General features: G+C 40.4%; 2 protein-coding genes across 2 annotated transcripts; one reads left to right on the plus strand and one right to left on the minus strand.

Moving 5' to 3' along the window:
* Window positions 1–205: 205 nt before the first annotated feature.
* kctd10 (potassium channel tetramerization domain containing 10) lies at window positions 206–4203 on the minus strand. Its single transcript, XM_068604807.1, has 7 exons — window positions 3981–4203; window positions 2754–2967; window positions 2488–2657; window positions 2056–2142; window positions 1890–1942; window positions 1580–1775; window positions 206–1458 (listed from the first exon to the last, which is right to left on the minus strand). The coding sequence occupies exons 1-7, from the start codon at window positions 3981–3983 to the stop codon at window positions 1240–1242; spliced, it is 942 nt and encodes a 313-aa protein (XP_068460908.1). The 5' UTR covers window positions 3984–4203; the 3' UTR covers window positions 206–1239.
* ube3b (ubiquitin protein ligase E3B) lies at window positions 3723–11368 on the plus strand. Its single transcript, XM_068604805.1, has 27 exons — window positions 3723–4862; window positions 5021–5189; window positions 5318–5435; window positions 5581–5640; window positions 5728–5832; window positions 5914–6010; window positions 6119–6204; window positions 6317–6399; window positions 6547–6652; window positions 6749–6869; window positions 6988–7165; window positions 7616–7782; window positions 7888–8055; window positions 8147–8318; window positions 8411–8529; window positions 8605–8719; window positions 8812–8911; window positions 8994–9113; window positions 9210–9386; window positions 9461–9571; window positions 9663–9800; window positions 9891–9956; window positions 10040–10098; window positions 10229–10411; window positions 10644–10755; window positions 10851–10943; window positions 11027–11368. The coding sequence occupies exons 2-27, from the start codon at window positions 5029–5031 to the stop codon at window positions 11216–11218; spliced, it is 3207 nt and encodes a 1068-aa protein (XP_068460906.1). The 5' UTR covers window positions 3723–4862; window positions 5021–5028; the 3' UTR covers window positions 11219–11368.
* Window positions 11369–11588: the final 220 nt, after the last annotated feature.

The raw sequence follows: 11588 nt of genomic DNA on the forward strand, positions 1-11588 counted from the left end.
TCAATGACTTTTCCACCCAAGAATATTAAACCGTCAAGTTTTAACATCATTCTGTGACTGGACTGTAAATCAAACAAAAGAACTTCAATGTACAAATCCAATAACTCAAAAAATGATTGAAAAAATGTGTTATTTTGATTCTCGATTGTTATGCTTTTGTATCACTGATGATGGGAGTATGCAAATTTAAAACGGAACAAAAAAATATTTGTAGAAATTTATTTGTGATAAAGTATGTATAAATATAAAACATACATATATGTTCACTTCTGTACAACAGACCTACAAGTACTGTGATTGTTAGACATATTTCTACTAAAACCTAGTGTGTGCAAACAGTACATTCTCAGATGAATGCGGGGATGAAGGACAGGTCTAATTTCTGTCCCTGTAAAGAGCTTGTAGACAGGATTCCCTTCCTGCCAGGGAGATCTCTAGTTACAGTCGTTCACTTCAATCTCAGCATCCATCATTCAATCACCCTCAGTACTTTTAACACCTGCGGTCACAGCTCAAGTTCCCTCCACTGAAATAGTGATAATTTATGGGAGTGAAGGGACAATGCATAAATGTTAAAACTAAATATGCCAGAAGCACGACAGTGAGATGTCTTACCCATATGTGATATCTTATCTATCAAAATTAGTACAATTAAAAAAAAAAAGAAAAAGTAATTGCCATTATCCACGGCTACAAAAATAGTCATGGTAACATATTCTAAGAGTAAAATAGTGCCACCATGTGGCCTTATTGTGTACAACATCTGGTTAATCCACTGATGACCTTTCAGTGGACCCATCCAAACCATGGTAAAAAGAAGCAAAAATTATGTACATTAATCTTTAGCTTTAACATGATATCATTCTTGTTCTCCTGGTCGTAATGGACCTAAAATAACTGATGTATACCAACAATACTCTTTCTAATTTACCTACATAATCAGGTAAAACTGTGTTCACCTGCAGTTTTGACTGCAAACACTCAGGTCTATAGGTTCTATAGGATAGAATCATGGCCAACACACAGAGAACAAAACACTACAGCCTGTTAGACCACACAACAAAGAGGACACAAACAAACACAAAATCACATCACTACTACACACTGTCATATGACACACATATCGGTGTAGTCTCCTGGAGAAACAGCTGGTAAACTAAGAGTGGGAGCGAGATAGAAAGGCGCTGGGTGATGTAAGGCACAAGCGTGGTGCAAGGCTGGCGGGTCAGAGGAGAAAGGTCACTGGTGGTGGTGTGTGCGGTCATCGGGTCGTTTGATATGAATCCTACGAACTCGCTCAATTCTGTCTCGCTCCTCGTCCTCATCCAGATGATGAGAACGTCCTGCAGCGCCCCCTGTTGCCTCCAGCAGGGCATTGTCTGGACCCCTCCCATCGTGGGATTCGTACAGGAGGATGTTGAGGGTCTCCTCATAGATTCGTGCCTCAGGAAACTCCACCTGGCAGAGTAGTAAAGTGTTACACAACAGAATGGAGATATTTAAACAACATTTTGTAGCTCTACATTTAACAAAAGACAAAAGAAGTCTTCAGAGGATCATATAACAAATACATATTTACCTTTGTCTGCTTCTTTTCTGTGGCATAAACAATGGAGGTGCAGCACACTTCAGCAATCTTACGCCCTTGGCCATAAAAGGACCAACAACAGATCTCATCCCCAATCACATCTTTGATGAAGAGTACTCGACCGTTGAACCGCAATGACAGCTTGTCAAACAGCTCAATATTTTTCAGCATGTTGTCATCAGAATTGCTGGCAGGAAAGAAAGTGTTACAGGACGGTCACTTATTTAAACAACTTCTGTGATTTCACCGCATTACGTTCCTTCTTAATTAGTCATTCTGATATCAGATGAAGGGAACTCACCTGGTATATGAATATTTGTTGTTGCTTCGGTTATACAGCAGTTTGACAGTAGGCTGCAAAGAGATACCATACAAAAATAAAAATTACTCCCTTTTAAATTATAATTTCTCTTGATATTAAACATGAAACATTCTGCAAGTTAAGTAAAAAACTATCTTTAACTTACCTTATTTGAGGTTGCAATAAGCTTCTGCTCTTCCTTAGATGATGTCATCAGAGGCACTTTACAAAGTGGTTCGTAAGTTTCTTTGTTCTGTATGAGAAAATAATATTTTTTTCATTAAAAAAATTCCAATTACAAAAGTTAAACATTCAGTATACAAGAGACATTAACCGAGGCTAAAAGGATGAAGGCTATGCAACAATATATATATTTTTATTTTACACTGTTTTAATATATAGTTCAGTCAACTAAATTCAAAGGTTTTAAAATGTATTTAAATCAACACTAAATTACAAGCTAAACATTTTAGGTGTAATGATAGGAATTTCTGAAATGTTTCCAAATAAATAGGACTTAGTCAATGTTCTGTGGAGTTGTTATTGATTTCTTATTACATTGCCCTGCCTAGCTGACAGCGCTATGTGGAGACAGTACCTGCAAGGCAGCTGTGCATTCATCAGCTAGGCCTTGGACAAGATAATACTTGGCCTCAGCGAGCAGTTCCTCAGTTTCCCGTCGGCTGTCTGGGAGTGGCACTGCCCCGTCTCTAAGGTAGTTCAGGATTGTTCCAAAATGTTTTCCACAGCGATCAATCAAAATCCAACCTTAGGTTATAAAATGGTAAAACATTAAAGATCATGGCCAGCACAGGGCTGACACAAAGCCAGCATATCATTTAACCACTTTCACCAACAGCTCACCTTCGCTATCTGTGAGGACTTCCATCCTGCCACTGAACATGGCTTTGAGCATCGTGTCCTGCTTGGTTAGTGTCTGCATTGTAGTGTAGTACAGTGCCCCACCCACATTTAACTTCACATATTTAGAGCTGGGGCTGGAGCCCTTGAAGGATGTAGTACGGGTTGTAGCTGCCGGCATTGCCGAGCTCACCACACTCTCTCCTGACATCTCTTCCTAGGAAAGAAAAAGGTAAAATATAGTTACACCTGAATCAGGGCTGGTGTGTCACTGAACTATTAATTTAATGTTATCTTCATTGAAAAAAAAAAAAAAACCTGTGTGTGTACACATACATACACACATACAGACTATGCATTCTTAATGTGGTAAATGACTATTCTAGGTGGAATTGTCTGTTTTTTAATGACATGTCTACATAGATGTATGGAGGCCCATTTCCAGCAACTATCACTTCAGTGTTCTAATAGTAAATTGTATTTGCTTTAGAAGACTAATGGATGATTAGAAAACCATTGAACACCCTTGTGCAGTTATGTTCCCACAGTTGAAAACTGTTCTGCTGGTGAGAGAAGCTATAAAACTGGCCTTCCATTGAGCAAGTTGAGTATCTGGAGCATCACATTTGTGGTTTTCAATTATACTCTCAAAATGGCCAGAAAAAGATAACTTTCATGTGTAACTCGCCAGTCTATTCTTGTTTATAAATAAAGAAAACGTGATCTTTTCTTCAGACAATTATGGATGTGTATTTGCAATGTCAATAACGAACAAAATCACTAATACAGCTGTATGTCCTGATGTCTTTCATACTTTAAGTGCAATTTTAAATAAAGCTCCGAAAAAGTCAAGGTAAAGAGAGAATGCAAAGACAGCGTGAACGTTACAGTCTACAAACGTTTACTATGCGGCTGTTATTCTTTCCTTTATCAAAACGCGAATAACGAACGTTATTACGGTTGAACGACTGTTCACGGCTTCCCTCCTCTGTGCGGCGTAAACACTGTATACACTGTGGACACTGAAAAGCATACCTGGATCCAGCTGAGTAGTAATTTGATTTTAGCCAACACTGCTAATGAGCTAACTAACTAGATAGCGTCAACTAAAGTTATCCATATGATCATACATCTGGCAAAAACACATTGAGACTTGTTGTTTGAACATCTCTAAATAACGTAATCAATCGGCTTTTAATTGGATTTGATATAAAACACACGTATATTTACCATAGAACCCGCAGCAGACTGTATAGTTGTAGCTTGCTAACGTCAGTCAGCTAACACCCACTTCCTTCCGGTTCAACGCTGCGCAGTTACAAAAAATGACGTCAACGTTTCTTTGCACTGTTTAAAGGGACAGTTATCATTATTTAATTGAACGTTACAGAGTGTTCAACGGGACGTAAAACGAGACACAATGCAACGCGCCACTTCAGTCCACTTTCTGTCACGCTACTTTCAATTGACACATTGAAGAAGACAGCTTTAATCACATTAGCCTCCACGCTTCCGCTGTTGTAGGAGTAACAGTGATAACATTCCCCCGCCGCTCACTCAACTGCCGGTGGACGAAACCTTTATCCGGGGGAACTTCATTACAAAGTTGGTGTCGCGACAACACGAACAGATATAGTTTGCTTCATATGAGACCTTCTTTGTCAAACACTATCGTGTGACGATTTATAAATCAAGACAAACACTACCCGGACGCATTTAGTGCGACACAGGGGATTAATGGCCGCAGTCAATATACGGATCTCCTCTCATTGTTTACATTTTGAAACAGTATGTCGTCCGTGTTTTTCCGGCTGTCATTGACGCAGACTCGACCCTAACACTACTATGATGATAAATCCCGCTGAATGGATGTGAAAAGATTCTCCGTCAGAGAGTATCAAGTCGACCAGCGGTGAACTAGCCCTGTGTGCTAACTAACTAACCAGCTCCATCTTTCCTGGGTCGCCCGCTGCTCCAGAGATGGCAAGTTAGTCTTCTTCTTCGTTTCGCTTCCCTCCTGCTCGGATCTCAAGGACAACCAAATGACTGAAGAGGTATAGCGCCAGTTGAGCCTAAAGGCCAGACATAATCTTCATCTGAGGAAAATCGCACGTAAGTTCACTCAAAATGCGATGATGTGCAGTTGTTGGAATGCTACATCATCACATTTATAATATTTAAAAAGCTTAGATATGTTCTCCGTCACTGCAATCAGTACAATCATGTGGATGATCAGTGTATAGAAAGTTTGGTGAATGCTTCTTTTGCAGGGTGCACAATGTTTAGTGTGCCCCAAAGCTCCAAGTCCGAGTTCCTGGACAAAGCTCGGCAGGCCAGGGAGGAAAGAAAAGGACATAAGGACAAGGAGATCTCAGCAACCCACATCCAAGCCCTGGTCAGGAGATTTCTCTGTCGCTGCAGACTCCAGAAGCAAATACGGTAGTCTCTCATCTTATTTATTGCAGATTTACTATTGGCCTATCTTTGAGTTCAGTATGTTTACCATGATCATCAATAGTAAAATAGTAAATATTGTTGACTCAAAAATAATGTCTGTGTCTCACTAGGAAAGAGGTCGATGAATATTTTCAAGCTTCTGAAAGCGGGACATCGAAAAGAAATGCACTTTCAATTTTCAAAATTGCTAGGAAATTACTTTTCGTGTATCGCCAAGAGGATAAGATGGTGAGTTGCAACAATCGGTAGCACACAAGCAGTACACGTTAGTTCACTTTCCTAATAATTTTGTTTCTGTTACCTGGTAATGCCTGCATTTGTGCAGGATTTATTGAGACTGTTTTAAACAATCTCATTTTTGTACGTTGCACAGAGGTTCGAGAAGCTCTGTCGTGCAATTCTTGCCAGCATGGAGGTTGAAAATGAACCTAAAGTGAGTGTGCATATACTTTACGAACCACATAACAAACAGTCTTTGATATAGATTTTTGTCTCAGTGACTGTTCTCACATGCCCTCAGGTCTGGTATGTTTCCTTGGCTCTCTCCAAAGACCTCACCATTCCCTGGCTAAAACAGTTAAAAGATGTACTGTGGACCTGCTGTCAACTACTGAAAAATTTGAAGGTTAGTCTTGATTCAGCATGTTTTAATATTCATTTTATGACTTTAATTGTACACTTCACTGTTTGTTTTTGTCTTACGCAGCCTGACATACTTCAAGACAATAAATTGGTAACACTTTACCTCTCCATGCTGGTGACCTTCACAGACACTTTAACCTGGCGGATAGTCAGAGGGAAGGGTGAGTCTTAAGTCATGCTGATGTCATTATTATAAACGTATCTTTTGTTATTGAAGGACATACTTTTTGGAAGAAAAAAAAAAACACAATTCCCCTTTGTTATTTTAGGAGAAGCTCTCAAACCTGCTTTGACGAGGATTTGTGAAAATATCATGGGTCATCTCAACCAAAAGGGATTCTATTCAGTACTGCAGGTCAGTATTACAGCTCATACTTTTTCAATGAAGTATTGTGACAACTTCTTTCTTCTTCTCATATTCTTAACAATAATGCACATCGTATGCCATCGTGACTTTTCTTATTCAGATCTTGCTGACTAATGGCTTGGCTCGTTCTAAACCATCTCTCTCCAAAGGCACTCTAACAGCTATCTACTCTCTGTCATTAAGGTGAGCTATGAGTTAGTAATTTGTTGGTTGTAATTGCTATTTAAAATAAGTTTATATTCCAGTTTTAATACATGAAGTGGAGGATATGTTGTATCTAGTTCTGTTACATCCAGTCAGCGTTGTGTTTTCTGTGGTTTTCTTTTCCAGGCCAGTCATTGCTGCTCACTTCTCTGATAACCTACTAAGATCATTCCTCCTTCACATCATGTCAGTTCCAGCTGTCGTATCCCACCTCAGCATGCTTACTCCAGAGGTAAAAGCCCCATCGCATATCACATAATGTTGTTGCATAATAATAATAATGTGTAGTGTTAAAGAGTAGGTTATAATATCTGGTCTTTCTCAACAGTGTATGGTGTCTATTCAGACGCATGACCTGCTGCGTAAATTCATTGTGTTTCTTAGTCGGGAAGAACAGTGTTTGGACATCTGCGTGTGTCTCGAAGGAAGCCACACACTCTGTTTACTTGGTATAGTATTTTGGATAAATATGTACATTGATGCCATCTTGTTGTGCATAAAAAGAATCATTGTGTGTCCACTGGAGTATTCATATTTTGCCAACTGCATTTTTTTCATGTTTGACAGGCAACCTGATTCACCTGGGCCACCTTAATGAGAAAGTCCTTGAAGAGGAGGCCAATCATTTTGTGAAGGACCTGACTGACATGCTGTCCTACTGCCAGAGATATGTATCCCAAAAGAAGTCCAACCTTACCCACTGGCACCCCGTCCTGGGCTGGTTCTCCCAAACTGTAGACTATGGGTCAGTGAAATACTTGATATAGAAAGCGGGTTCACAGGGGACCCAAAATATACAATCAGAAGAAAGCTTTGAAGCCCTTTTAAATGCAAAATGTAATATTTCTTAGATAGCACAAAAGCTGATTGTGCTTAAAAGACAAAGACGATGCAGAGATGTGTTGCTAAACTTACTCAGGCTGTCTTGCACCTCCCAAATAAAAGCTGTAGTTTTATATTTGTGATTCATGTAGACTATATATATATATATATATATATATATATATATATATATATATATATATATTAAGCCGTGTGTTAGGCATTTTGTTTAAAACGTAATTATTTGTGTCCTTTCTTCAGAAATTGGATTGATTTGTAATTAAGTAGTTTGTCAGTTTTTTTTCTGTTAAATGGAAAAAAAGCCCAGGTATTGACATATGAATTTGCCCCCTCTGTCTCCTGTTCTCTGTAGTCTGAATGAGTCAATGCCGTTGGTCACTAAACAGCTGCAGTACCTGTGGGGTGTTTCTGTCATTCGGACCCTCTTCAGTGACGTCCTCTCTAAAAAGCTGGAGAGTCAGGAGCCCACTCCACCACCCCCGCAGCCTAGCACCTCACAAAACAACCTACCAGTTAAAAGTGAGTTATGAACTCAACCCTAGTCTGACATTTTAAGACAATTATAAATGGTTTAAAGAGGTCCTTGATGGTTCTTTGCATTGTATGTTGTGTGTGTTTTGACAGACCTCTTCAAGCGGGCTTTTCAGAAGTCGGCTTCTGTACGGAACATCCTGAAACCAGTTGGAGGGAAGCGAGTCGACTCAGCTGAAGTTCAGAAGGTGTGCAGCATTTGTGTGCTCTACCAGACGGCTTTGTCCACACTAACGCAGATACGACTCCAGATACTCACCGGTCAGTACCAATTTTTTAATTCATACAAATGTACCGTATTTTAGAAGCATCCTTGAAAGTTCATGATGAATTCACTCTGCATGCTTTGCAGGTCTGACACATCTTGATGACCTTTTGCCCAAACTTTGGGCCTTCATCTGTGAGCTCGGTCCTCAGGGAGGCCTTAAACTCTTCATGGAGTGTCTAAATAACGACACTGAAGAGTCCAAGCAGCTTCTGGCTATGCTCGTACTCTTCTGTGACTGCTCACGGCACCTCATCACGTAATTTTACTGATGTATTTTTTAAAATATTTATTGTGGTGTGCATGAAATGCCCCATGTAGGAGCAATCCTTTTGCTTATCCTTTTTTCAGAATTCTAGATGACATTGAAGTATATGAAGAACAAACGTCTTTTAAGATCGAAGAACTCATCACCATCTCTTCATTTCTAAACACATTTGTGTACAAGATGATATGGGACGGCATCTTAGGTGAGTGTATGACCACTGAATCTTGACAGTTATGATGAATCGGTTTTACTGAAAAAACTGTTTTGTATCTCGAAGAAAATGCAAAGGGCGAGAAACTGGAGTTGTTTCACAGTGTTCATGGCTGGTTGATGGTCCTTTATGAGCGAGACTGTAGGCGACGATTCTCTCCTGATGACCACTGGCTACGCAAGTAAATACAAACACTGAATAGCTGTTAATAACCTCAACACGTAGGCCTTCGTTTAAAATCTCACCTTTACATCTCTGTGGTGTTGCATTCAGGGACCTGAAGCCCAGCCTGTTGTTCCAAGAGCTGGAGAAAGGCAAGAGAAGAGCCCAGCTTGTTCTGCAGTACATTCCACATGTCATCCCACATAAAAACGTAAGTAAAAAGGACATTTTCTTTTAAGGCAGAGAGACATTTTTCTTTTTCATTTTTATAATAAAATATCCTCTCATTTTAGAGGGTGCTGCTGTTCAAGAACATTGTTACGAAGGAGAAAGAAAATTTGGGATTGGTGGAAACCAGCTCTGCGTCACCACACGTCACCCATATTACCATTCGTCGCTCACGGATGTTAGAGGTATGGAGTCATCAGATCAGATAGATTTTTTTAAGGAGAGCAAAAATGTCCATGCCAGTTCTGCCGTAATAACATTTAGCATTCCTCTGTCCTCAGGATGGATATGACCAGCTCCGCAGATTACCAGCAAATTCCATTAAAGGCGTCATTCGTGTGAAGTTTGTCAACGATCTGGGAGTAGACGAGGCTGGTATTGATCAGGATGGTGTGTTCAAAGAGTTCCTAGAGGAGATTATTAAGAAAGTGTTCAACCCTGCTCTCAACCTTTTCAAGGTAAGCCAGACAGATAGAAAGATTGGTTGAAGCATCCCACTTGTGCTGCTGACATTGAGTTTAATGTTCCGTAGACTACGAGTGGAAATGAAAGGCTGTATCCTTCACCAACATCTTACATCCATGAGAACCATTTGCAGCTCTTTGAGTTTGTGGGGAAGATGCTCGGGAAAGCCATATATGAGGTAAATGTGTTGATTAATTTGTTGTTCTTACTCGAAACACTGTTTTGAATAATCTTCAGCAAATGTGTAACCGTAACTTCTGTATGCGTAGGGCATAGTTGTGGACGTCCCTTTTGCCTCCTTCTTCCTCAGTCAAGTCATGGGTCACCACCACAGCACTTTCTACAGCTCCATCGACGAGCTGCCCTCGCTGGACTCTGAGTTTTACAAGAACCTCACTTCCATCAAGGTCGGCTGGAATTACACTTTGACAAATTGTTTGTCACTAATTTCATTTTAATCTCTATCTCACATCTTTCATTTTATTTGTTTTTTTCAGCGCTACGATGGAGATGTAGGGGATCTAGGACTGTCGTTATCCTATGATGAGGATGTTATGGGGCAGGTAAGAACAGACATGATGGTTGACATGTTACAGTGTCGTTGGATACATTAAATTCATAAACTACTTTGTATGTTCTCTTCCAGCTTGTCTGTCATGAGTTGATACCTGGGGGGAAAACCATGCCAGTCACCAATGAAAACAAGTATTTCAAATCATATCCATTCCAAAAAATAACAGGATACTGACTCTTTTTTCAATATAACATTTTTCTGATTGTTGTGTAATCTTTACTCACTGTCTGATGCTGACTTAAACTTGACCATTTCATGCAGGATCAGCTACATCCACCTCATGGCTCACTTCCGGATGCACACGCAGATTAAGGAGCAAACTGCAGCTTTTATCCGGGGCTTCCGCAGCATTATCAATCCAGAGTGGCTGCACATGTTTTCAACGCCTGAGGTTCAGCGCCTTGTTGCAGGAGACAATGCAGAGATTGATCTTGATGACCTCAAGTAGGTGACATCTCAGACATCTTTATTGAACAGACTTCATTCTTCTTCTTTAGTTGCTGTGCCACGACAACAGTTCTACTCACTCTGTGTTTCCTCACTAAACGTGTCCTACATTTAGAAGAACTTTTCTGTTAATTCAAAAGTCTGCTAAAATCTAAACACTTTATTAGTGGTGCTTGGGCTTCAGCTATGCGTCCTGTCCATCCTTGTTTTCTTGGCTGCTCTTTTTCAGGAAGCATACGGTCTACTATGGAGGCTTTCACAGCAGCCACCGTGTCATCATCTGGCTGTGGGACATTCTGTCCAGTGACTTCACTTCCGATGAGAGGGCTATGTTCCTTAAAGTAAAGTGTTTGTAAATTTCTCTGCCAAAAGTTTTTTAATTTCTACCCCCAAATACTTTACCATTCTCATTTATTCTTGTGTATGTGTTTTGCAGTTTGTTACCAGCTGCTCCAGGCCGCCTCTTCTAGGTTTTGCCTACCTCAAACCACCTTTCTCCATCCGTTGTGTGGAAGTTTCAGATGATCAGGTAATATTAGGAAAGGAGTAAATTGATGCAGTTTAAAGGTTGTGACGGGGAATGCGTACTTACGGGGAATTTCCTCTGTCTAGGACACCGGAGACACCCTTGGCAGTGTTCTTCGGGGCTTTTTCACAATCCGCAAGAAGGAGCCTGGTGGTCGACTTCCCACTTCATCAACATGCTTTAACCTGCTCAAGTTGCCCAATTACAGCAAGAAGAGCATCTTGCGTGACAAACTGCGCTACGCTATCAGTATGAACACAGGCTTTGAGCTCTCCTAACTCAGTTGCATCAGGACAATCTTCACAAGAGGCTTGTGTGAAGCAGCCTGAGCCGAGCAAGAGGCTCGACATACCTTGGCTGGAGCCTATCAAGTCAAAAGGGGATCCCCTCAATAAAAGGGGGTCAATAAAGGACCTACGAGGACTCTCCTTTTGTCTCTTTTTAAAACTGGACAAGCACTGCTCTACGTCAGCCCCACTCCCTGACATCAAAGGGGATGCTGTTTCTGCAGCACAATCCAATTTGTAGTATCTCCCTTTCCCATTTCCAAAATTTAATATGTTGTGTATTTAACTTGATGAAATACAGATATACAGTGGCTAGAACTCTCATTCTCAGGCTTAACAGAATCACGCTCGGATCTAACGC

This window comes from Clinocottus analis, unplaced genomic scaffold (genome assembly GCF_023055335.1).
Source record: "Clinocottus analis isolate CAN_PGR_092001 unplaced genomic scaffold, fCliAna1.0.p SCAF_7, whole genome shotgun sequence".
Classification (NCBI taxonomy): domain Eukaryota; kingdom Metazoa; phylum Chordata; class Actinopteri; order Perciformes; family Cottidae; genus Clinocottus; species Clinocottus analis.

Coding starts and splice junctions, on each gene's coding strand:
- kctd10 (XM_068604807.1), bottom strand. Junction 2,658..2,753: donor AGTCCTCACAGATAGCGAAG/GTGAGCTGTTGG, acceptor TTATAACCTAAG/GTTGGATTTTGATTGATCGC. Junction 1,943..2,055: donor TTATTGCAACCTCAAATAAG/GTAAGTTAAAGA, acceptor ATCTCTTTGCAG/CCTACTGTCAAACTGCTGTA.
- ube3b (XM_068604805.1), top strand. CDS start 5,029: ATGTTTAGTGTGCCCCAAAGCTCCAAGTCCGAGTTCCTGGACAAAGCT. Junction 6,653..6,748: donor TCAGCATGCTTACTCCAGAG/GTAAAAGCCCCA, acceptor CTTTCTCAACAG/TGTATGGTGTCTATTCAGAC. Junction 9,801..9,890: donor AGAACCTCACTTCCATCAAG/GTCGGCTGGAAT, acceptor TGTTTTTTTCAG/CGCTACGATGGAGATGTAGG.